The sequence below is a fragment of the Theropithecus gelada genome, chromosome 5 (genome assembly GCF_003255815.1).
Source record: "Theropithecus gelada isolate Dixy chromosome 5, Tgel_1.0, whole genome shotgun sequence".
NCBI classification, from domain to species: Eukaryota; Metazoa; Chordata; class Mammalia; order Primates; family Cercopithecidae; genus Theropithecus; species Theropithecus gelada.
Window position 1 is genome coordinate 80,284,501 of NC_037672.1, and position 27,219 is coordinate 80,311,719.

Sequence of the window (27,219 nt, forward strand, 5' to 3'; positions counted from 1 at the left end):
ACTGTGTCTCTACTAAAAATACAAAACTTAGCCAGGCGTGGTGGCAGGTGCCTGTAATCCCAGCTACTCAGGAGGCTGAGGCAGGAGAAATCGCTTGAAACCGGGAGGCGGAGTGAGCCCAGATCAAGTCATTGCACTCCAGCCTGGACTGCAGAATGTGATTTTGTCTCAAATAACAAAAAGGAATTATCTGACCTATCTTGTTTGACTGTAGGTGATAAAACTCCCATTCCAGAGAGGGTCCTGCCCCATACCCAGAAAGAAAGAATTATCTGAGAGGCCAAGAAGAATCTAGACAGATGGGGCTTGCTGGGTTTCCCCACTCACTCAGTCTATTAGCATTAGGCCATACCATTTTGTGTAATCATATTTCTACATGGCTGTCCATACTGTGTTGAGCCTAAGCATAAAAATGAACGATTTATCCTGTATCTTTGGGTCTTCATTCTGAAGACTTCTGTGTACACATTCCTAAAATTTGTATGTATTTCATCCAATTAATGTGCCTTTAGTGAGTTGATTTTTTCAGTGAACCTTCAGGAAGCAAAAGGTAAGTTTTCCCTTGGTCCCTACAAGGCATAGGGTCATATCCTTGTATTAATCTCTTACCAGTTGGAGTATCAGCTCTGTCATCAGTAAAATAAAATAATTATGTCTGATCTATCATCCTGACAAAATCAAAACAAAATTTTAAATAAAAAATGGATAAAACACAGTCATTTACTCCTTAATAAATGAAAAAAGTAAGCTTTTTGAAATCTTAAACCATTAGATAACATTTTTTATGAAATTAATTTGCATCTTACAAATATATGTCATATATACCCTATATACTTACATCAGAAGTTATGATCTCACTCGTATGTGTGTAAATTTGTGTGTTCACATGGATGCCAACACCACTGGCATGCTACTTTCAACGGTGCCACTCTAAGGATATTTAAGTTCATTCTGTAACCACCAAAACACATATTCTTCAATTATTTCTGACAAAAAATTACAATACAACAGATTAAAGGAATGTAGGGGATGAGATTTATGTTGTAACTTCTTTTTGTTATTTGTTGCTATTATTTTATAATGAATTACAACTATGAAATATGAATAGATATGTATCTGATAGCATCTCATGAGAATTATTTTCCTTCACGTTCACTCATGTGTAACATTTTAGATGCTATGTACTTCACAAATTACATTAAGATCCACTTTTCTGTTAGTTTGCAGGAGGTTCATGTTGCCCTCCAGTATCCATGTGGGCTTATGCTGCTAATATTATTTATGCTTTTCCACTTCTATGACTTTCCATAAAAAATTACAACACACATGTTTGTTGTTATAGTTGCACATTTTTGTAAAATGTCACAGCAGGGAAATGCTAACTTACTATAAACCATTTGAAGGGCTCTATGTTTGCTTTAGAAATGAACTTAGAAAGTAATTCAGGATCGTATCTCCTCAGGCATGATCTACTTGAATTACCTAGAAAGGTGAAAAACCTGTACTGTGAAAAATATTGCAGAGACTAATTTGTGAGAGAGCAGTATGTTTTGTGGCCCTAATTTCTAAAATACATACAGATAAAGAATTTCCACTGTCCAGAAGGTTTTAACTGATGAAACTGGCTATAGGTATTTTAATACCAAATTACAATAAAAAGACAGATATTTGTGACTTGAAGAGAGAAAGAAGATAAAAATGAGTGTCTAAGTAGTTAGAAATATGTAGCTATAACATATATGAGAAATACATATGAAATATATATCACCTATAACAGAAAACCTGAAGGCTGTACCGTATGTCCAGGCTTTAGTGGACTTCACGTATATAGTTGTAAAATTAAAACAAACAAACAAACAAACAAAAAAAACGACCATTACCATGAAACAAATAAAAAAGTCAATGTTACTAAATCAGGGGATCATATTATAATATTATCTTTTAAAAAATGTTTGCATTGGTAAAGAACTGTCATAAATATTTCATATAATATTGATGCACTAAATTTGCTAAGTAAATTAAAATCTCCAGGAGAACATTAATATGTAATAGTAAAATATACAGAGTTGTTCAGATGATCATTGGTGAAGGTTTGGGATCAAAGTGGCTCTAAATAATTCAACAACATCAATAATCTTAAGTGAAAAGGGTCCCTTTTAGTTCAATTATCATCTACTCACCATTTAACCCATAGACAGCTAGTCTCCTCCTTTTGTAACAACTATCTCTCCTTCTTGTCTTTTTATTACTTTTGAAGTGTATTTTCTTCCTTTTATATTACAGCATTCCTGTAGACTTGCATTCTTTGCCAAGCATTACTTCCTCAATACACGAACGAGTCCAAGAAACAGCTCCAAATGTTTATTTTCAAAGATTGATAGTACTAATAGTTATGGGCACTAACATTTTTGGAAAGATCTCAAGTCTTTTTGAGCCAGAACACAAACACATATATATTTATATATTGAAATTAGCCCTTATGCATGAAAAAATAAACATACTTCACTTTTACTATTTGGAAATCCTAATTACAAATAGATATGATTTATATATCTTTTTCTACACAAGTGATAAGGTAAACATCTAACTTTACAGAAGCCATTATCAATTAATGCATTTTTTCATATTAACAAATACTGAGATAACAGTTATTTCCCAACAGTTTTTTGAGACAGGATATTCCTCTGTCACCCAGGCTAGAGTGCAGTGAGGCAATCACAGGTTCCTGCAGCCTTGAACTTTCAGACTCAAGCAATCCTCCCACCTTACCCTCCCAAGTAGCTGTGGCCACAGGAGTATTACTTATTTAATTTAATTTTTGGTAGAGACGAGGTCTCACCATGTTGCCCAGGCTGGGGTTGAACTTCTGGGCTTGAGCAATTCTCCTGCCTGGAGAATAATAAATAAACAATGAGGCAATATAAAGCTTATGATTGGTAGACAGATACAGTATTCAAGGAGGCAAATTTCATAATATGTTTTCAGCATAAGTTGAGCTCTGGCAGAGAGTGAAAAATAAAATCAGAGTGCTACACAATAATAAATTTAACTATATCATAAACAAAAGTTACTAGTGTGGCACAAGTAAAAATTCACTTTCATTTTTATAACTTATTAGCAAAAGGTTTGATTGTGAGGATTGCTCCGTCTAAAGTCTCAGTATGTAAAATTTATATAGCACTCAGTTAGTTATATTCAAGTCTGATTACAAAAGGCTGGCATGATACATTTTCTCATTTACAAGTATTTAAAAGTAGCTAAGGGGCAGAGCAAGATGGCAGAATGGAAGCATACACCGTTTTTCCCCTTCTGCTGGAACAGCACGTTTTAACAACTGTCTGCACACAGAAAAGCTCCATGACAAGAACCAAAAATCAGGTGAGCAATCAAAGTACCTGGTTTTAGTTTCATTTTGCAAAAAGAGGGCACTGAGGGGAGCAGGAGAAGCAGTCTTGAATCGCCATTGACACCCCTCCCCAGTCCCCTGCAGTGGTCATGAGGTACACAGAGTATCCGTGCACTTTGGGGAGGGAGACAGAGTGACTGAGAAACTTTACATTGAACTCAGTGCTGCCCCGTCACAGCAGAGAATTAAACCATGCTGGGCTCAGCCAGTACCCATACAAGGAGGAAGCATTTGGACCAGCCCTAGACAGAGGGGAATCACCCATCCCATGGGCTGGAACTTGGGTTTCATGGCAAGCCTCACCACTGTGGGCCAAAGTGCTCTGGGGTCCTAGGTAAACTTGAAAGGAAATTTAGGACACAAGGACTGCAATTCCTAGTGCTAGGCTGGGCTTAGAGCCAGTGAACTTGGGTGGCATGTGACTAAGGAAGACACCACCTGGCACAGCTCAAGGAGTGCTTGTGCCATCGCTCCTCCAACCCCAGGCAGTGCAGCTTGTAGCAATAAAAGTGACTCCTTCCTTCTGCTAAAGGAGAAAAGAGTGAAAAACAGAGAGGACTTGTCTTGCATCTTGGATACCAGCTCAGCCACAGTAGGATAAGGCACCGGGCAGAATTATGAGGTCCCCATTCCAGGCCATAGCTCCTAGATGACATTTCTCAACACGTCCTGGGTCAAAAAGGACCACTGCCTTGAAGTGAAGAGCCCAGTCCTGGGAGGACTTATCACCTGCTGACTAAAGAATGCTTGGGCCCTGAAAAACCACCATTGATACCCAGGTGGTGTGCAGTGGGCCTTGGGCTCTGAGATGTGCTGGCTTCAGAAAAGACCCATCACATTCCCAGCTGTGGTGGCTATGGTGAAATATTTCTTCTTTTTAAGAAAAGCAGAGGGAAAAATAAAGGGGATTTTGTCTTGCACCCTAGCTTATCAGCTCAGTCACAGTGGGGTAGGGCAGCAATCAGGCCCTTGGAGTCCCTGAGTCCAGGCCTAGACTCTTAGACAGCATTTCTGGACCTGCTCTGGGCCAAATGGGAATACACTTCCCTGAAGGGTGAGTCCAGGCCTGGCAACATTCGCCACAAGCTGAGGAAGATGCCTTGGGTTTTAAGTGAACATTGGTGATAGGCTGGAGAACCCCCGTGGACTAGTAGTGATGGGAGCCACAAGAGAGGATCTTCAGCCATAGTAAGAGGAGGGAAGAGTGGGAAGGATTTTGTATTGTGGTTTGAGTTCCAGCTTAGCCGCAGAAGAATAGAACATCAGGCAAATTGCTAAGGTTTTTGGGTCCAGTACTTGGCTCCCAGACAGCATCTCTGGACACTCCCAGGGCCTGAGGAACTCACTACACTGAAGGGAAAGGCCTTGAACAAGTCCCAGTACCATGCTGGCTTCAGGTCTGACCCAGCATAGTCCCAGTGACGGTGGTCACAGGGGTACTTGCATCATTACACATCCTGTTCCAGTTGGCTCATCACATAGAGTGACACTCAATATGTTTGAGAGTAAGGGAAAAAAAACAAGTCTCTGCCTGGTAAGTGAGATAATTCTTTCAGGTCTTATCCAAGACCACCAAGGCATTACCTCTATGAGTCTACAAAAACCACAACATTATTGGGCTTGGGGCCCAAGTCCCTTCAAATACCTGGAAGGCCTTCTCAAGAAGGACAGGTACAAAAAAGCCCAGACTGTAAAGACTACAATAAATATCTATCTCTTTAATTACCAAACACTGAAGAACACCTATAAGTATCAACAACATCCAGGCAAACAGGACCTCATCAAATGAACTAAATAAGGCACCAGGGACCAGTCCTGGAGAAACAGAGATATATGACCTTTCAGAAAGAGAATTCAAAATGGCCATTTTGAGGAAATACAAAGAAATTCAACAATAGCGAAGAGAAGGAATTCTGAGTTATATCAGATAAATTTAATAAGCAAATTGAAATACTTAAAAGGAATCAAGCAGAAATGCTACACTTGAAAATGCAATTGACATGCTGAAGAATACTTCAAAGTCTGTTAACAGCAGAATTGATCAAACAGAAGAAAGAATTAGTGAAATAGAAGGCAGGCTATTTGAAAATACACAATCAGAGGAGACAAAAGAAAAAAGAATAAAAAACAATAAGCATGCCTATGGGATCTAGAAAATAGCCTCAAAAGAACACATCTAAGAGTTACTGTCTTTAAAGAGGAGGGAGAGAAAGAGACAGAGGCAAGGGGGATTCATAGGGATAATATCAGAGAACTTTCCAAACCTAGACAAAGATACCAACATTCAAACACAAGAAGGTATAGAACAGCAGGCAGACATAACTCAAAGAAGGCTACTCTGAGGCTTTTAATAATCAAACTTCCAAAGGTCAAGGATAAAGAAGGGATCCTAAAAGCAGCCAGAGCGGAAAAACCAAACCAAACCAAACCAAAACAAAAAAACCCAAATGACATAAAGCTCCAATACATCCGGCAGCAGTTTTCAGTGGGAACCTTACAGGCCAGGAGAGAGTGGCATGACATATTTAAAGTGCTGAAAGAAAAAAACTTTTACCCTAGGATAGTATATCCAGTGAAAATATCCTTTAAGCATGAAGGAGAAATAAAGGTCTTCCCAGGCAAACAAAAGCTGAGTGATTTCATCAAAACCAGACAGGTAATGCTAAAGGGAGTTCTTCAGTCAGAAAGAAGAAAAGATGTTAATAAGCAATAAGAAATCACCTGAAGGAAAAAACAAAATAAAACAAAACAAAAGAAACAAACAAACAAACAAAAACCTCACTGGTAACAGTAAGCCCACAGAAAAACACAGATTAGTATAACACTGTAATTATGATATATAAGCTTCTCTTGACTTAAGTAGAAGGACAAAATGATGAACCATTCAAAAATAATAACTAGAGCAACTTTTCAAGACATAAACAGTACAATAAGACACAAAGAGAAACCACAAAATGTTAAAAAGTGGGAGGATGAAGTTAAAGTGTAGAGTTTTTATTAGTTTCCTTTTTGTGAGTTTGGTTCTTTACGCAATCAGTGTTAAGTTGTCATTAGTTTTAAATAGTGGGTTATAAGATAGTGTTTGTAAGCCTCGTGGTAACCTCATGAAAAACATGTAATGGATACACAGAAAAGAAAAAGCAAGTAATTAAAGCATACAACCAGAGAAAAATCTGGTTTTGACCTTGTAGACTCCTTAAAAGGGATTCCAAATTTCCATGAACCAGGCTTTGAGTATGACTACAATAAAGGGTTAATAGTTCCTGTTGGCAAAGCAGACCTAACACAATTCCCTTTAGCTTTCCCCACAAGCTAGAATGAAATATTTGAATCATTAAATGAAATTTTTAATTTTGAACAATGCATATGGTAACATACAATTTCTTTCAAAATTAAATGAATAGCAAGAAATACTTGAAAGTAATTTAGCAGACATTATCAAAATGTACTTCCAGAATTGAAAGAAGCTAAATACTAGAGAAGAAATAAATAAATGCCTTCCATATAGGAAATTTCCTGTTTCTCCATATTTTTTATATTTGGGCCTTGGAAAAAGTTACCTTCCTTCTCTCCTTTCTTTTCTTCTATATTTAAAAAGACATGCACACAGACAGTAATCCTTAAGTAATGTATTATATATTACAGGTTCTATGTCGTTCTTTCTTCTTATTACATAGAATGTGGATTCAATGGAAAAGTTCCTAACATGAGGAATTGTTTCTGATCCGTTATAGTTTATAAGAGATATATAATGGATCTGTCAAAGAAGTAAAAGAGAATACTTGAATGGAACAACTCATGTATATAAATGCAGTTATTGTAGAACACTTACTAGGCTATGTACACTCCAAAACTGCCACCGGCATTTCACCTCCTCATACTGTTGAAAAAATTCTTAGCATCACCCCGAATGACTTCAGCAGAACGCAAGATCTTTTGTAAGCTATAAAATTACCTTCAGTGCTATTGATATAAACTGAAAACTAATTTTTCAGAAAGATGGGAAACAATTATTTCTCTATTTTTTTTTTTTTTTAAGCAGTTTCATTCTGTCACTCAGGTTAAGTGCAGTGTTGTGATCACAGCTCACTGCAGCCTTAACCTTCTGGGCTCAAGGCATCCTCTCACCTCAGCACCCCCGAGCAGCTGGAACCATAGGTGCACCCCACCAGGTCCAGCTGACTTTTTATTTTTTGTAGAGACGGTACATCCAGGCTGGTCTTGAACTCCTGGAATCAAGCAATACTCCTGCCTCGGCCTTCCAAAGGGCTGTGATTACAGGTGTGAGCCACAGCACCCGGCCTTCTCTCTCTCTCTCTCTTTTCTGCATGTTCCTAATGTGACTGTAATATGTGAACACCCTGAGTCTAAAACAAAACTTAGATCACTCCTTTAAACAGAAAAAAAAAAAATACGCTTACTTTGTACATTTGACACCTGTACTTGATAGAAAACTCAAAAGAAATAATTTTTAAATGTCTAGATTCATGATGTTTGATTCTAAGAGTATTCAAAATGCAGGCAATATATCTATTTCCATACCTCCAGAAATAACTGCCTATATTTCTTCTATATTGTCCCCACTGAAAAGCCCATTAAATTTAACTTGGTTTTAAATACTCATTTTTTCGCTTTAAAATAATACATTGAGGATAAACATATAGACAGAAAGTAGATTGGACATTGCACAGGATGAGGAAGGAGATTGGGATGAACAGTAATTGGCATGCAGAATCTTATTGTGATGACAAAAAAATATTCCAAAACTGATTTATTGCAATGGTTGCAACACTTGCTAAGTTCACTAAAAACATCATTGTACAATTGAAATGAGTGAACTATACAGGATATACAAATGCTTCAACAGATTTACATTAAAAATAAATCATTACATGAGAGGAGCCAGACAAAAAGTATATAATATATGAAACCTTTTACTAAAATTACAAAGTGGGCAAAACTAATTTAGAGTTTTCGAAATCAGGATAGGGCAATCCTTGTAGGAAGGAATATGGCTGGTGCAGAGCACAAGTGAGAGCCTTCTAAGGCGACATTAATTTTCTGTGATAGTTACATGGATGAGCTTGATTTGTGAAAATTCATTGAGGTGTACATGTATGATATATGCAATTTTCTGTAGATATATTATACATCAATAGAAAGTCCACAGCAGAACAGTAATAAACTTGTGAACGGAGGATGAGCAAAATGTTACTGGAAAAAAAGCTATGCCCTTGTGTTCTTTACTAGTGTTCTTCCACTTACATAGCTAGTATCACTTAGGTCTCTTCTGGTTCCACTAATGCTGCCATCTTTCAAGAAGCAGCTCTAAGATTTCCTCTCCAGTGAAATGCGCTCTTATATCATTTAGCTGAAAGAGCCTTCCTCCTTTAATCTCTTCAATACATATAAATGAGATAAAAAGTAAAATGTTGAGCAAATGATATAGTTGAGTTTTCTCATCTGCCAAAAAATACACAGTTTTATGGGGAGAAAACACAACTAACTTATTTACCCATCAAACCCCAAAGTAACTGTCATGGTAAACTGAACGTTGTAAACTTTCAAGTAAGTGCTGGTTAACAACTGAAATATTTCCATTAATAGTTAAGAATAACATGAAACCTAAGCTGAATGCCAAATGTAAAATTTCTAGTTATCCAGTTGCTAAACTGTCATTTTCATATTTAGATTTCCAAAGTTATGTGTAATATTTTTTTAAAAACTCTCTAAAATTCATAAAAATAAAACAAAAAGAAATAGAAACCATTCAAATAATAGAGTTAAGAAAGCTTTTAAGTGGCATAACAAAATTAGAGAGCATATTTATTTATTAATTTATATATACAAAGTTGGTTTTAGGTAAAATTAACAGGCAGTCTGCCTTCTAGAAGCCCACAATTTGCTTTAGACAAGGCAGCAGTATGATAATATAGGTTTGTTAATGTTTAGATGAGATTAAAGAGGGATGTAGATGATAATAACTGAGTAAAAGTATAAGTTCCTGAGAAGGACAAATAAATCTGTTGTGATATTTTAACAAGTTATCTGGTAAGATAATGAAACAAAGGTAAAGCATGGACTATTGGTGGGTGGTGGACAGAATGGCATGAGAGCACATGTGATTGGAGAACATGAAATCTGGAAAGCAATGAAGAAAGTGGCTTCTCTAGAGCATATATCAGATTACATAGCTCCACTGAAGAAAAATATGGAAATCAAGAGTTACAGCCTTTCAATTCAACTTCCAAATTTTTCACACCTAGCTTTAATTTACACGTCAGTATGCAGTTTAATTTATGCCTTTGTTCAATGTGTATTCAAACATCTGCCTCAATGACATTTCATGTTGCTCCTTGCCTGGGGCATCTCTCTACTGCATCAAGCTGAAGCAAGTTATGGGCTTTTTAAACAAGGTTATACACGAATACAGTGATAATAATGCTGTTTATACTGAGTAATAATCCTTCATAAGACACGCTTAAAAATGTTTAGACTCTGATACAGTCTCTTTCTAGAAGTTTAAGCAAAAGAAAAGAATTAAGATACCTTTTAAAAAAACATGTTTTCCATTATGATTTCAGTTTAAATGCTTTAATCTATTAAACTGTTTATACCATTAGTATGATGTCCATATCATAAGTAGTAATTATTAGCACTATTTAACATGCTGTGGTTGGCATAATAGTGTAACTAAGTTCATTATAAAGCAGCTTAAATGACCATGACCATCGCGTCTCTTGGGAGCTTACAAAATAGAACCTGATTTCTTTTCTCAGAGAGTCAAAAACGTTTACTTTGGACAAGTCTAAATGTAGTACATTTAATAGTTAAAAGGCAAGTGAGAAACTTGCTTCCATGGAGAATTAACCACAGTTATTTCAGCTAACTGACAACTCATATTTGTGAAACCACCAGGAGAGCTTACACAAATGATTTACTAAGGGTGCTTAAAGTATTTTTACTCTACAGATTTGTCACTTAGTGTACGCATCCCATATAGTTCAATGGCTCTAAAGGATCCGTTATAACTACTTTTCTGAAATAATTATAAGATTAAAGGCTTATTTTTGGAGCCGTTAATGATATCAATGAAAGGATTAAAACAATTTCAGTGAAAATCATACAGAGATGAAAGAGCTAATGCTTCTATTACATCTTAAGTGACAAATGAATCAGAGAAAGGCAGAATTTCCTTCTCAACTCACATTCCAAATGAATTCTACAGAATCTTATGTTTGATTAACTAAAACAAATAAACATAACAATTTAGTCCTAGTGCCCACTGAATAGTACTCATAGAAAACCACTCCTGAAATGCCATTAAAATACCTACAGACAATGAAATAATTAGAAGTCTTTCAGGCATAGCATTTAATATAGTTGGAGATACGTATATCAAACATGTAACAATGATAGAGGCACACAAGAACAACAAGATGCAACCAAACTTTTATCAAATGAAATCTCTAATTTTAATATCTTATTTCTTATTAATGCTCACCTTAGCATGAGCCGTCATTTTAGTAACAGACAACTAAAAGCCCTCAGATTTGCCCAGATTTCATTATCCTTCAAGTACACTTCAGATGCCTTGATCATCAAAAACTTGACATATTATAACTTGTATTAATAGTTTATACAACAGTAATTTATAAAAATAAGATATCGACTATGAATGTATTAATTACACACAAAAATACTTGCCAGAATTTTGAATATGAAGAAGACAAAAGGTGAAAAATAACGAAGGCTTTCTTAAGTACAAGAGAGAGAAACCTTGAAATCTACTGTTTTTGTCTTTAGACTTCAATTTGTTTAGTTTTATCTAAAATATAGTTTTCCCTATATTTTAAAAAGTCATTAAATAAGAGAAGGAAAAGAAATAACTGAATAGCTGTAGACTTATAGTAAATGAATGACTTTATCCCTGATTTCCAAGAAAGCATGGTAATAGTGAACAAATATCTAAGAGATATATAATATATAGCTAACTTATCAAGAAATTTTAATATAATTTAAGTCTTATATAATATGCATTCCTATTGACCAGTCTTTCTAGAATCAAAAATATTTTTCTTACCCACTGATATTATATATTTATATTTATGTTATGTTAATATGGCCATATTTAGATTGCTCAAATATTTAAATTAATTTCATATGCTGAATAGCAAAAGAATACTTTTAAAATTATTTTCCATGGCCAACTAATCCTTAATCAATACTCTTACTATATTTTGATTAATGATTATAAAATTACCTATTAATTTTACTTCTTTTTTTCCCTACATTGTTAGAAAGTTATTGTTGGCAGTAAAATAATTTTTCTGCCATATTTGGAGAAAATCCTATTTCTGCAAATTGTGAAAAATACATTTATTCTCTCATGTAATGAACTCAGTTCTAGAGAACACTATCAAAATAACAGCATGCAATGTCTTGCAGACCGTGAAATGTAATAGATAATCCAGTAAATTGTAATACTTTCCAAATGCTGTTTGCAATTAGCATTTTTGTGATATAGGGAATAGTCAGATATGGAAAATTATTTCAAAATACCCTAAAATACCTAACACTGTTTATGTTCTTATGTTCAATATGTAACACAGATGCATGTTGAAGGTTTATATTATGCACAAAGAAAAGAATATTAGAAGTATCATACCTTTGAGACATAATCTTATAGGCATCTGGCAGATAACATCGGATATTCTCCATCTGAGCAGGGTCAGAGTCACAAATTTTGTCATCAGTCCTGCCATAGTTCGCACTTTCTATCATGATGACGTCTGTTCCTGGACAGCGGAGCTCTATAGGATAGCTCTCACAGGATAGCTCTCTGCGGACCACAGCCATCGGAATTGGGGCACGGCTGAAAGCTGCCAAAAGGAGGAAGAAGAAAAGAGATGCCATTCTTACCACATACAAAGGAAGATTACATGTGTTTGCTTTTCCAGTGTTTGGGGTAAATCAATACCAAGATACAAAGCAGTTAAGATTCATAATTTTAATTAAACTAGAATATTTTTCTATTCAGTAACTTTATAACTATTTTTATTCTATTTTAACAAAAACAGTTCTTAAAATCTTTATCACATTTGTTTTTCTTATAAATGGAAAAAGGTACGGTCGATTTTGTATTAAACTCTTGGCCTGGTGTGTCAGATTAAAACTAGATAGAGATATCATCCAGTTTATACAGTCAGACATTCAGATAAACCTTGCAAGTGTTCCTTTCTTCTCTTTTTAATAACAAAATCATCATTGAAAAATTGCACTATTGTTGACTTTAAATATACTTAATCTATTTCAATTTTACAACATACTTCCATTGTTAGAGGCAATACTTCATGATTTCACTGTAGAACTAATGCATGCTATTTATTTAAGAAAATGGAGATTCGTTTGGAGGAAGTTATATTTTCCTTTAGCTCCTCCCCATACTCTTCCCCCAAAGTCAACAGGTAACTAGTTACCCATGTGGAGACCTCCAAATTATAATTTTCTTCACAGAAAAAGACATGTGTGTGTTCTCCCACTCCTCATTTCATTTTACTCTGGTAATTTTACTCAGGTAGTATCACACTATACACATTGTTTGATATTTTGTATTATTTTATTTATAAATATAATGATATATGATGGAAATCTTTCCATATCTGGATATTGTTTCCTTCGTTTTTAATGGCTACATCTCATAAAAATATAAATTATTTAATTGGTCCTATGTTAATGGACACTTGGAAAAGTCTTGGTGTTTTTGTGTCATAATACTGCAAGGAAGCCTAAACCTATCTGTGCACCTTGGCAGTAATATATTTGAGAAAACCTAATTATCCAAATACATTTTATGGTATATTTCTAAAAAATGAGATCGATGGATCAAGAGGGCAATACATTTCAAATTTGGCAAATATCAATAGAGTTCAAATAAACTTGAAAATGTATACTTTCTACCAACAATACTTTCTTTTTCAAAACTAAATATTATCAATTCCTTTAAGTTTTGTCAATTTGATAAAGAATGGTATAATATCTTTAACTTGTACTACTTTACTTGTACTGTGGAATATATTTTCATATGTTTATTGACCTTTCATATTGCTTTTATTCGTGAATGGTTGCTTACATTTATGTAAAGTTTGCTGTTATAAAAGTTTTTTTGGTAAAAGAAAAATAAACATTTGTCCTTTACATTTATGAGAAATATACTTTTTCTAGCTTGATGTTTAATTTTAGATGTTTGCTGGACATCTATATTTAAGTTTTATACAGAAAAATGTCTGCCTTTTCCTGTCAAGTTTAACAGTTTCCCTCTCCAAGATTGTGAACATAATCACTGCATTATTGGGAAAGAGTCAAATGTTAAGTAATGATAACTCAACAAATCTTCTTTTATAAGTATGTAATTAAAATTTTAAATGAAGTGTTTACTAACTGTCAAATAAGTTGATTTCCACATTAAGAGAATCAGTTATAGAGAAACATGTGATAGCTTAAGTGTGCATTTATAGTTTATTAAATCACCAATATGCACATGTACAAAAGACATGTATTTAAATAAATATGTGCTTGTCTTCTTGTGGCTTTTTTACGAAGCATGAAATGTGAAAAGAAGGGAGGAGAGAGGCAGGGAGGTCAAAAATGGAGGGGCAAAGAAAAACATATAACTATAAATATTTTCACTTAAAGTTTAGAGAAAATATTGATTTGGTTTGTGAAATATACCCGTAATTTAAAAGTTGAGAGTGATACGGGTTTTCATCTCATTTGTACGATATTTTTGAAAAAGCATGATTGTACCATAGACCCTAGGCAAAACTTCTTAACAGGTTAACAGGTCACTTGAAGTTCTTTAAGCTGCACTGCACAGTTAATTCCATTCTGGTTGGTGTTCAGCATTTTATTTCTCTCTCTCTCTCTCTCTTTCTCTCTCGTGTGCACACACATACACACCCATAGAAGAATCTAGCATATCCACAGCATTGACTGAAGAGAGTTAGCACAATTAAATGTTGGTTGTAATGTTATTTTTAAAGTTTGTTGTTGCGTCAACACTTGGCAAGGTACTCTCACAATAGACACTAAATTTCTGATACGTGCATTTCTATTGTCCGTAAAATAAAATTCTTTGTTTGTCACTCAGAAATTGGATGCTTATTTAAATCTGAAGTCCTTTTCAATACTGAGATTCTACTTTCATGGATATAGACATTTTCAATAGTGTATTTAAAGTCTTATATAATAGAATCATTTAATTAAAAAAAGGACTTTGGTGAATTTAAATGGAACATAGAGGTGTTTTTGTTTTTGTCTTCACAAAAGTCCTTAATATCGGAATTCTCAGAATGTTTTAGAGTAAATTTTTACACATTTATTAAGAGAAAAATTGTTTAACTTTTAAAACCATTTTATAAAAAATCACATTGAAACTGCTTCCAAACATTGAATTCATCATCTAGCTATAGTATGTTGACTAAACTAGTCAATTAAGTTGTTTTTTTATAAACAAACAAAAAAAGGTTAATGTAACAATAAAACAAATTAGCAAAAAGCATTTGTTTCACTAAGTGGAGAATTTGGTTTATAAACTCATGGGTCAGTTTTGTCAAAACAATGGCATAACTTTAATTTGGATCTTCACTGTCAAAAATATGATTTAGTACCAGACACTAGACAGTTGCAAAGTCAATTAAAATGTCGAGGCCCGAATTTTCCATGTATCTTTTGGACTTGTAAGAATGATTCAACAGTTATGGATATGGCAATTTTTATGGAGAACCAGAGTTTATTTGTGTATGCTTTCTTCCACTAAGTGTATAATTGCATTTATATCATCAGTAACCCAGTGACAAACTGCACTCCATAAACGATGCGTGCTTTAAGGGAATTTGTTAATGGGAATGTATTGCTGGAAACTACTCTATAAGATTATCTAATTAGCTATTTAAATTAGTTTTAATTATTTTACTGTTTTAATAACAACCAAACTCCAAAGGAAAAAAAAAATGATTTTTGTTAAGAAAAGGTTTCTGCCATTCAGTTATCATGCTACTAATGGAAAGACGTGGTTAGAAGAGGAAAACACTAAAACATGGAAAACGCCAACAATTCAAATGCAGAGTAATCTGTTAAATAGTCTACTGCATGTTGTGCCGGTTAACATTGCATTGGGCATTGTGGACTGGCTCATAACATAATAATTTGGAGCAAAGGCGGCATATACATACCTTCTTATGCTCCTTCCCATTTTTATTCCACGAGGTAATCTGTTATATCAAAGATTACGGTGTTGGCCGGGCGCGATGGCTCAAGCCTGTAATCCCAGCACTTTGGGAGGCCGAGACCGGCGGATCACGAGGTCAGGAGATCCAGACCATCCTGGCTAACCCAGTGAAACCCCGTCTCTACTAAAAATACAAAAAATTAGCCGGGCGTGGTGGCGGGCGCCTGTAGTCCCAGTTACTCGGGAGGCTGAGGCAGGAGAATGGCGTGAACCCGGGAGGCGGAGCTTGCAGTGAGCCGAGATCGCGCCACTGCACTCCAGCCTGGGCGACAGAGCGAGACTCCGTCTCAAAAAAAAAAAAAAAAAAAAAAAAACAAAGATTACGGTGTTATCTATTAGGTGTGCAATAAATATCTGAATAAATTGGAAAAGGTTTAGATGTGAAATCTGGAAACCCTCCGCTAGGATGCCACACTTCGGAACTACTCACTGACCACAGGACTGACTAAAGGGACATGAACTAATTAAACTTCTCTGATAAAGATGCCAGAACCTCAGAAAGTTTCCAAATTTCATATCAAACATACAGCTAGTGAAAAGTTCTTTTGATCATGGAAATAGCTCCCTATTCTTGCTCACTTGTTTTCCACAGACATTAATCTGATTTTTTACTTCTTTTCTGAGATTTTAGCCACTTCATTACTGAAACCTCTTGTTGTTCTGTTTCCTTCTCCTTGGGCTCTCTCCCTTACTGATAAACCTATTTGCTGCTTTTTGACTCAATATGCTATAAGTCCTTGATGAACTTGTGTGTGATAACTAAAGATACCAGACTAGGAATGGGAAGTAAGGAGGCTAGAAGTAGGTGACCAATCAAGAGTCAGGTGATTCCTCTTGGTCTCCAAGGACTGGGGTCAGAGACTTGCCAAGGTAATCCTAGGTTATAAACAGGGGGCTTTCAAAGAAGGGAATATTACTTCAGACATGCAATTATGGTACAAAACATATCAATAAGTAAAAGACTAAACACAGTCTAAGAGGCAAGTAGCCAATTAATTGGCTGAGGTTATAACAAATATAATTAATTCAGTAGAAATGCATTAAATTTAAGGTGTTAGGATACCTGCAAATGGTTAATAATCAGTTGGATGCATGAGTCTAGAATTCAGGAGTAGAATATAGGCTAAAACCATGTTAATATATAAAGTAGCTAAGTGAGTATCTATAGAATAAGAGAAGAGGGATGAACAAAGTTGTCGAAACATCAGTGGTCACTGACGACTTGAAGAAGGTGCTCCTTATTCATGGGAGAAATACAGAGAAGGGCATTTCATATATGTTCAAGGAAGATTTTGACTGTATGGACTAAATCACCTGCCACTACACTGGCGGAAGGGAACGTAAATAATTACATGATAGATGAATCAAGCATTTTTCTGTCTCTCCCTGGGCCAAGTCTTCAATGTCCTAGTCAAATCTGTCTTTTTTTTTTTTTTTTTTTTTTTTTTATGCATTGCTCTACACTGAGTGATCCACTCAAAAATGAGGGTTACACATTAATGGTAGACTGGATACAGAAAATATGGTACATATACACCATGGAATACTATGCAATCATAAAAAGGAATGAGATCATGCCTTTTGCAAGTACATGAATGGAGCTCGAAAGCATGATCCTCAGCAAACTAACGCAGGAACAGAAAACCAAACACCACATGTTTTCACTTATAAGTAGGAGCTGAACAATGAGAACACATGGGGACAGGGAGGGGAACAACACATACTGGGGCCTGGGGGCAGGGGCGGGGGGAAGGAGAGCACCAGGATAAATAGCTAAAGCATGCACGGCTTAATACCTAGGTGATGGATTGATAGGTGCAGCAAACCACCATGGCGCCATTTACCTACGTAACAAACCTGCATGTCCTGCACATGTATCCCAGAACTTAAAATTAAATTAAATTAAATTAAATTAAATTAAATTAAATTAAAAGAAAAAAGAATAAGGGCTACAGCCTAATCTCCATATAGCAGAGATGAAAATCTACAGACTGCCCTATTTGTCTGTTTGCTACAATTATAAAAGCATCAGAAAAATAGCTTATATTTTTATTTTCCATTTCCTTCCCTTCATATTTCATTTACTGCAAATCCTGTGTATTAAAAACAAGACAAGAAATCTATCAAAAAATTTTTTACAAAAGAATCAATAAGAAATGCAAATTGGAAGACTATTTTGTAGTAATAAAGATAAGCAAAGATGGTTGTTTTAAATGGGTAATGACAAAGAATGTATTTGATCAACGTTTAGGAACAAAGAATTATATGATTTGATGACAGACTGAACATGAAAGGTAAGGGAGAGAGTGACAAGAATGGCTATCAGGTTTCTGACATAAGCAAATGGTTAGATTTTAGTGTCATGAACAAAATTTGGTAGGAAGTTAAATATACAAGTCTATGAGTCAGAAGAGTGATTTTCATCAATCTGACAGTTAAAAGGTAGTGCTTAAAAATCACAGCAGTAGATGAGCTAACCTAGAGAGGGAGTGCAGATATTTAAAGAGGTCAAAGTGAGTCAGGATAGGTAATCAAGGAAGTGACCATGTCCTGGAGATGCAGCAACTGTGGCCCTTTAAGAGCAATCCTTTCAGTACTCACATTGCAGTCAAGCTCATTCAAGAAGAGCTATCTCTAGGAGGGAATTGTCCCATGGAGGACATGCACATTTTGATTTTACCTGTCCTCAAACTTACTCTTTGCTGGTTATAATAGTGAAAAACACACCCCTGGATGGAGATTTAAGATGCTAATGAGACATGTGATGTATGAACAAGCATGTACAGCTACTGCACATGTGCACCCAGAGGACCACTCAGAACATGCTTACTAGTAACACCTCTTCCCACTCTCTCATGAATAATCATGTAAGATGACTCCCATAAGGGGAGTTTTCCCAGTAACACTGGCTGTCTCATCCTTATGAGCAGCCCTCTCTGAATCATCTCTCAGGGTGTACTCTCTATTCTGCACCTCTGAATCATCTCTCAGGGTGTACTGTCTATTCTGCACCTAACTTTCAAAATATTCTTTCTTCTTTGCCATAAATTGCTCCATGTTGCATCTCCATTGCTGTGTGTCTCTTATTTAAATTCTTTAAACTAAGAAGACAAGAACCAAACTTTCACAACAGCCATCAATACATGTGGCAGTTTTAAAATGTGTTCACAGTTCTTTGATACTCTTCCAGTATTCTTCCCTTTCCTTTTGAATGTGGATGTACTGAGTGAATCGCTTCTAAAGGACTTAGTGTTGTATAAATGAGTATATGATTTCAGAGAGTAGTTCATTAAAAACACACTGCCACTTCAGTCTCCGTTGGGTCCCTTGTTTTGTGCAAAGCCAACTATCATATCTTGAGAGCACTCAAGCAGTCCTATGGAGAGGTCCAGGGAGCAAAGAACTGAGGCCCCCAGGATAAACTTGGGAGGCACATGAGAGAGGCACCTTGGAGGCTGATCTTCCATCCACCAGAAAGCCTTCCTTCAGGCAAATGCAACCCCATGAGACACCCGGGCTATACCCAATTAGTTAAACTACTCCTGGACTCCTAACATACAGAAACTGTGGAAGATAATAAATGTTTATTGTTTTAAGCCACAGAGTTTTTGGCTATACAATACAGTTCAGAACCAAGCCTGAGGGAATGTTTAAAGAATTGACACTGAAACTGTTAGATAGATATTGAAAAATTACCAAATCAATGAAAGAAAAATATTATGAATGATCATACAAATAGTCTAGTATTACCAACCGTTTGCTTAAACAGCATTTAGGCTATTAGTATTTTTATGGAAACAGTGCTGAATTACTAATAGGTGCTAAAAACGATTTTTCCCCCTGTATCTCACTGATCGTAAGAAAAAAGAGCTCTTTTGAAAATTAAAAAATAAAAATGAAACAGATTTGATTCCTCTGAGGAAGAAGTTAATTAAACTATTTGTAAGTCAAGGCTAATGATTCTAAAAGAGTTTCTTAATTATAGATATGAACACTTACATATTTGAAAGTGGACATGATTCTATTTATTGGCATGCCTTTGAAAAACATATTACTTAAATGCTGCCAAAAAGTAAATACTATCAATTTTAAGTTTCAGCCGAGCCTTTGACATAATTTTCTTAAATACGTGTATTTTCTCTGTGTCATTTTACATGCCAACACATTTGTCTAAGTTTTAAGAAATGTGCTCTGAAAATCTAATCCAAAACACTTGGCAGCAAAAACAACACTGGTAACCAAAAGAAATAACCCATCATCTACTCTCTTTAAAAGTACATATGCTATCAGTAAGCTTCTAATACACTGAATTCTAACAATTCTATTTCAAAAAAGAATACATATAATTTAAATGGCATTTTAGCATTTAACTAAGTGTAACAAAGTGACAATTAAAACTGACACCCTGAAAGAATAACCGAAGACAATTATGTTCTGAGGTCAAAAGAAAAGCATGAAATTCAGATGTTTTAATATAAAGTTTCTGAACTTATAGAAAAAAAGTTCTAATGAGTGTTACATCATAAAATAATTAAGCAGCTATTCTTTTGACTTGTGGAGCTTCATCATGAATCTCATCCTTTTTGAGGGCACTTACACAAAGCTGTGACCTTCAAATGAAATTGTCTATGTGAAGACTGCCTAAAAAAGCAGCAAGTGTTTGAATACATGCATTCCATATCTACTTACTATAGCATTTCAACATTTAATAAAAATCACTTTCCACATTGTCTTCCAATTCATGAGGAATAACATTTCTAAAACTTTATCAAATTTCACATATCACAATTTTCCCAATCTTCTAAATGTCAAAAATTCCAAACCAGCTGTTCAACATGTTCTTAAGAGTAAGAACTGTAATTTCAAGATAAACAAGAATCCACTGAAAAGAATTATTTAGTTCAAAAGAAATTTCTTAAAATATTCCAATTTAATTCTAAATGCATATTGATCCCTTACAACATGGATGCTGGGAGTTATTACACATAAGATATGGGTGTCATCTAAAGTCTCTCTTCACATTAGGTATTATCTCAGGCCTAGGAGTGGTCCTATGTGGGATGGAGTTCCAAGAGTCTAGCAGAAGCTTCAGAGTTAACATGTGAAATAAAGGAAATGATAAAACTTCACATATGTGTAGCAAACTCCCAAAGGCAAGGGATGTTACTCATGATTAACAAGACCAGAAGGGGAAAGTTCAGAGCAGGAGAGAAGAGATAGGTTGATGATGCAGAACATGGATACTATGAATCTTTCTGTTCTCCATGGGACTCTAGAAGCTTGTAGCTGGAGAAAGAATGAATACATGCCTATGCAAAGCTTAAAACATTATATAGCAGAATGATGTGGAACAGACAAAAAGTAAGAATTTCAGAGAAATCAAATAAACATGTGTTAGTGTGCTTAAAAAAGATTTCTTGAAGGAAGAAGATTTGAGTTGGCCTTTAAAGATGAAACAATATGTGTGGATATCGGAGAGGGGATAGCAAAATACTTTAGGCAAAAAATGTGAGCAAAGAAAGGTGTATTTACAAGGGAGGTAGGAACAGAACCGAACAGTGGTAAAATCAGAGAAAGCCTTAAAGTTAGACACAGAATATAGTTCAAATTAGTTAAAGCGAGAGAAGATTATGATATAATACAATTACATAATAAAAAGATTTATCAAATTAATCTTAAAAATTATTAGACAATAGATTATTTAAACAGATTAGGGTTGAAGGAAAGACAGTGTGGGTATTAATGAGGAAGATACTGGAATGAGCTATTCAGGGCAATATGACAATGATAATCGGTAACATTTATCAAGTGTTTTTCATGCACTGGTGCCTTAAAAGTATCACTTTATTTCAAATTCTCAATGATAACAGTTTAGAAAAATTATCATCCCCATTTACCAAACTGTGGCTTAGACAAAGATAAGAAGAATAGAAGGCATGAACTAGAAAATCATAGAGACAAGATGCAATAACTCTCCTTGGGTGTCACACACAGAGAAAAGAGGAAAGGGAACTTCTTTTAGGAAATATGTAAGGTGATACAAGAATATCGCACTAATAATCAGTGGTATAATCTTTATGGATTCCCATTTCATTAGTGAAGTGAAATCTAATTCCTGAATATGAAATGTAAGTTAAACATTCTATTCCATTTATTGTGCCTGGCAGGAACTTTTTTTCTTAACAGCACAACACATAATATAATTTTAAGAATTATTTCCTAACTCTAATATTATACTATAAAATTTAGTATGAATCTTGGTATAAAAATCTACTGTAGTAAAATAGAAAATATTACTTCAATTTTAAAATGTGATATTCACTGTCAAATTTGGTCACTACATTTTTTTTTTTTTTAAAGAGACAAGCTCCCACTCTGTCACCCAGGCTGGAGCACAGTGGCATGATCATATGTCACTACAACCTACAACTCCTGGTCTCAAGTGATCCTCCCACTTCAGCCTCCTTAGTAGCCGGAACTACAGGCATGCACCACCATGCTTGGCTAATTTTTTTTTTGTTTTAATTTTGTAGAGACAGTATCTCACTATGTTGCCCAGGCTGGTCTCGAACTCCTGGCCTGAAGCAATTTTCCCACCTCTGCCTCCCAAAGTGCTAAGATTACAGGGGCAAGCCACCTCACCTGGCCTCAACATACTTTCATAGCAGTATATAAACATCATTCTTCTTTATTGCAAATCAACAATTACAAAGTTTATGTTATTCTTATGGTGGAGCCAAGAAAATTTGTAATCATGCAGATTTTAACAGAAGAAACCATAGGAAATTTAGTGAAGAATAAAAAAACATTTTGAATAAACAGAGATAACAGTTAAAACTATACAAAAATTTAATTTTGAAGGAAAGGAGTTATTAAGCAACAAATGCCTCACTGCATTATACATGCTATCAAGAAATGCATAATCTATTCACATTCTTCCCTTCCCTCCCTTATCCCTCCCCACTTCCCTAACACATACACACACACACACACATTCCCTCTCTCTCTCTCACACACACACACACACAAATTATTCACTGGAAAGGACAAAGAGCTTTCAGTGGCATATAATTTTTATTTTGTTTTGTTTTGTCCCTAGGGAAAGTAATACTAAGGCTTTTCTAATTCTGAAGCATAAATCTTCCACAATAGAGACCTTGTAATAACTTCTTTGGTAATATCTTCAACATTGAAAAACATGTACAACAATGTCTATAAATCCGTTATCCACAAGCTTTACAATGGCTTTGGAATGGAAAATATTCCCCTTTATTCACCCATTCAGAATTGGACTATTGACGTCTACGTAATCCACCTGAGATTAGAACAATACACCTAACTGTAAACAGTCTGACCAAATTTGTATTTTCACATTGTTATGTTTTCTAACTAAAGTTTCGGATTGCATGTTTGTAGCAACTAGAAGTTGACATGTATTCCATTGCATTATATTTGCTAGGAATAAGTCTGCAAATTGACTATGCCGCTTACAAAAATCAAATGCTTATTCTTTATTTTATTTCCAGAGAAACTTTCATTATCAATGTTTCCACACAAGCATATTTTTATTAATAAGTTGACCACGGCCGGGCGCGGTGGCTCAAGCCTGTAATCCCAGCACTTTGGGAGGCCGAGACGGGCGGATCACGAGGTCAGGAGATCGAGACCATCCTGGCTAACACAGTGAAACCCCGTCTCTACTAAAAAATACAAAAAAATAGCCGCGCGAGGTGGTGGGCGCCTGTAGTCCCAGCTACTCGGGAGGCTGAGGCAGGAGAATGGCGCAAACCTGGGAGGCGGAGCTTGCAGTGAGCTGAGATCCGGCCACTGCACTCCAGCCTGGGTGACAGCGCGAGACTCCGTCTCAAAAAAAAAAAAAAGAAGAAGAAGAAGAAGTTGACCGCACACTAGACGCTAAATGTAAATTCCCACTCTAAAGACAGTGAATCTCTGCCTGTCATATCGGTAAATGAGGAATGCATTAACCAAGCAAGTCTCTAAACCTATGAAAGCCCAGATCATTGCCAAATGCTAGAAATGTGGGACAGGAAGAGTAGCCAGTTTGCTTTTTCATATATTCTAATGACAGTTTTCTTTCCAAAGCACAAAAAGCACAAAAAATAATCAGATTATGATAGATTAGCCAAAATGAAACCATCAATTCTACGCAAAATATACCCTCAAAACCAAAGAAAGCCCCACATCATATGCCGGATAATTCTGGACACTAGTGAAGACCTTTTGAGTGAAAACGAAATATGTAGCTCGTTTAGGAAGAAACTCTCAAGTTTCCCAAGCTTTTCAGCAAAGCCATCAGAAATATTCTGAATGAACAATTTTTATGGTCTAACAGGAATAGCAACAACAATAATATTCTGAAAGGCCAAAAACCAGCTCAGACACTTAGCTTTCTAAAGCTGTGTGAATTGACTCAAAAACCACATAAAAAAATCACAGGAAACAGGTGAAAAGGCTTTACCAAGGATTATATGTTGGAAAACTGTCATGAAATGACACAGGACACGTAAAGCACTCTATTATATTTGTTCAGCTCAACCACAAAATACACCATTGGGGTTAATAAAACACATATTCCCATCTACAAAAAAATTAATAGAAAGTCTTAATAAAATACATTTTTCAGGGCCACACAGCGAGTTTCTAGACTAGATTAAAATAAAAGTTCTGGATTTCTACACGTTTCCTCAATTCATTAAACGTATAATTAAACATAAGTTGTTAAAGAAAAATGAATTTTCAAAATGGTGGTTGAGAAATACATATTCTGACATTCCTGACTGATCAATATCAACCCTTCAAGTCAGTATTAACTTCATTTATTTGTCCAACAAATAAAAATTGAGCACCGTTCGAGGTGGTGACTTTTCAGTGGTCAATAAAACATTGTTTCATCAGTTTATGTACAAAGTAGATGGGGGCAGGAGATAAACATTAAAAATGAATAAATACACAAGATTTAAATAACCCCAAAATGTCCACAAGAAATATGATGGAAAAACACAACAAAATATGATACCATGAGACAACATACCAGTTTTATCCATAGGTTAACCTGTCTCTGTATCTATCTCTGGCTCTCTCAAAAAAGTGGGAGTATACAAAATGATTTTAAACAAGAATACTTTTAAAATTACCAGAACACAAGTTTAAAATCTCATAAAGCATCTGCTCTCTATATTATTCAAAATAAATTATTTAAGTCTTGCTAAAACTCTTATTAGAGGAAGCTGAAAGCAAATTATTAAAAACAGACATTTACTTGAATCAATAACTTATTGTAGGAGAAAGTAGGAAGGATGATTAAATTCACAAATGGCTTTCTGTGATTCAAACCAAAAAAGGATAAATGAAGGGATAAACTGCATTCCTTTTTCCACTTCAATCAAACCAAATCACGCTGCAAGAATATTCAAATACAGGTGGTTAAGAAAATATCAACTGACATTTTTAAAGAGACATTTAGTTCTTTAATTCAACTGGTGTAAAATACAATATTCCTGAGAAAGCAGCTGTAAAATGATGCTTGCAAACATTAAAAATAATATATAAGCCTTCTAATGTCAATAATAAATAACATACTAAAATTTTCTCATATAAATTAGCCAATTTTTCTATTTCTAAAAAATTTGCATGAGCAAAACAATAAATCCTAAAATTATCATTTTTGGATTACAAAGTGAAAGTTGTTTTTAATGAAAGAATCCTCTCAATGCCTAGAAATGTACCCCAACTTCAAGAAATGCATCCATCATTAGAAATACATTAATTCAAAATTATTTTGTACGTCAACCCATCTTCCTGTCAAACCATATTAGTTCATTGAGTTTAACGTTAATTATATCATTCTGATCATCTATTTTCATATTTACTAACAACTTGGCTGTGCTCTAGTATCTCCAAGATTCGTTTGACGCTGATTATTGTTGATATTTTTCTACCCTCTAAATAAGAGTCTACCCTTAATATTTGTAGTGAAATATTTTTTCAATTACCTTGCTCACTGTATTTAGACTGTAAGTTCACAAGGCATTTTGCCAACATTTTACTGTTTTGAAATTAACATTTCTACTTAATTGGTAAGGTTCTAAAGTGATAAACTGATAAATTTTTATGAATGATAGTTACATCCACCTGTACCTTATTGCAATTATTCTATTTGTTTATGCTAGATTTCTCAATATATGCAAGATGTTAAAACACACACACACACAAATATACACAGATATACGTATGGCTGCTTTATGAAAAATGTGCATTTTTAATTATCTTTCTAGTAATGCTGATGGTTTACTTTAGGTCTGATGGAGTTGCACTCTTTCTCTTAGTTTGAGTTGAAGCAGACTTTCACGGTGACTGGATAGGTGTAAATTCCCTAGTTATAAAACAGGTTGAGTAACAAAGGCCTTTTGGTTTGAGAATGAAAATATTTATCTTTAATCAAACAATTTTAAAAATAAACTATGAATATATTTTTCAACATTTTTCATTTTTATTGTCTGTACACTTATATGGTCAAAGTTTTGTATTGCCTTTCTGCCACTTGAGGTTTCAAGAAAGAGAGGTTAACGATTGTTAAAGTCAAATGCCATTCCATAAGAAAATGTGAATAATATCCAGTATTTCACAGTCACTATGCTTTCTCTGATTGTTACATATGTCCAAGCCTGCAGCACTGAAAACAATTTAGTAGCCTTATTTGTTGAACGTAGGTCCATAAGAAGTATTTTTCCTTTCATTCTTTATATTTATCAGTTTTAATTGAATAGCCTTCTTGTCCAAAGATGCTCCAAAGACACACCAAAGAAGATATTCTAGTTGACAAATTGATGGCAAACATGAATTAATGGATTTCTATTTTGCTAAAAAATAATTTAATATTACCTAAGTATCAATTTAGAAAAAAACTGTTACATCACATTAGGAATATAGTGGGATTACCTGAAGGGAACAATAGAGAGGGGGAAGAATTAGAAATTAGATATATGTTCCCACAATCATTCACTCATTCAATGTGCATTAAATGTCTATTTAGCATTTATGAAATATGTTTAGGCATTTGAAATATGGAAAATGAAAATATTTTTTTTTCTCTATAGGGAGCCATGGCTAAGAAGAATGCAGATATATTTAAAATCTGTGTACTATAATGATGATAACACAAATCCAATTTGACGACTTCATAATTCTGATTTGGAAAAAAGTTTGGAAAAATATGAAACTTTCCACAATATTCAAAATTATATAATATTAGGGCCAATATAAGCAACATACACATTATACTTAATGGGGTTATTCTTTCAAATGTGACAGAATATCCTGCTGGATAGCAATACCTTACACTATGCTTAGCACACTGTTGGTGTTGAATTTTTATTGAATAAATGCTTTTACATCCCTAGCTTTCTGTGCTAATAAATAACTGTTATGTAGGTCCTAAGATTTGGCTCAGATGACCCATAAATCTTATTTTACAAGTGCCCTAAGAGTTTGGCATGTAAGAAAT

General features: G+C 34.7%; 1 protein-coding gene across 3 annotated transcripts in view; it reads right to left on the bottom strand.

The window, feature by feature from the left end:
- ADGRL3 (adhesion G protein-coupled receptor L3) overlaps positions 1-27,219 on the bottom strand; it is an 868,510-nt gene that overhangs the window by 471,802 nt on the left and 369,489 nt on the right. For all 3 annotated transcript variants that reach the window (XM_025386284.1, XM_025386285.1, XM_025386286.1), the window contains one exon: positions 12,075-12,288. In XM_025386284.1, coding sequence (XP_025242069.1) covers positions 12,075-12,288 — 214 coding nt within the window. The remainder of the gene's footprint in view (positions 1-12,074; positions 12,289-27,219) is intronic.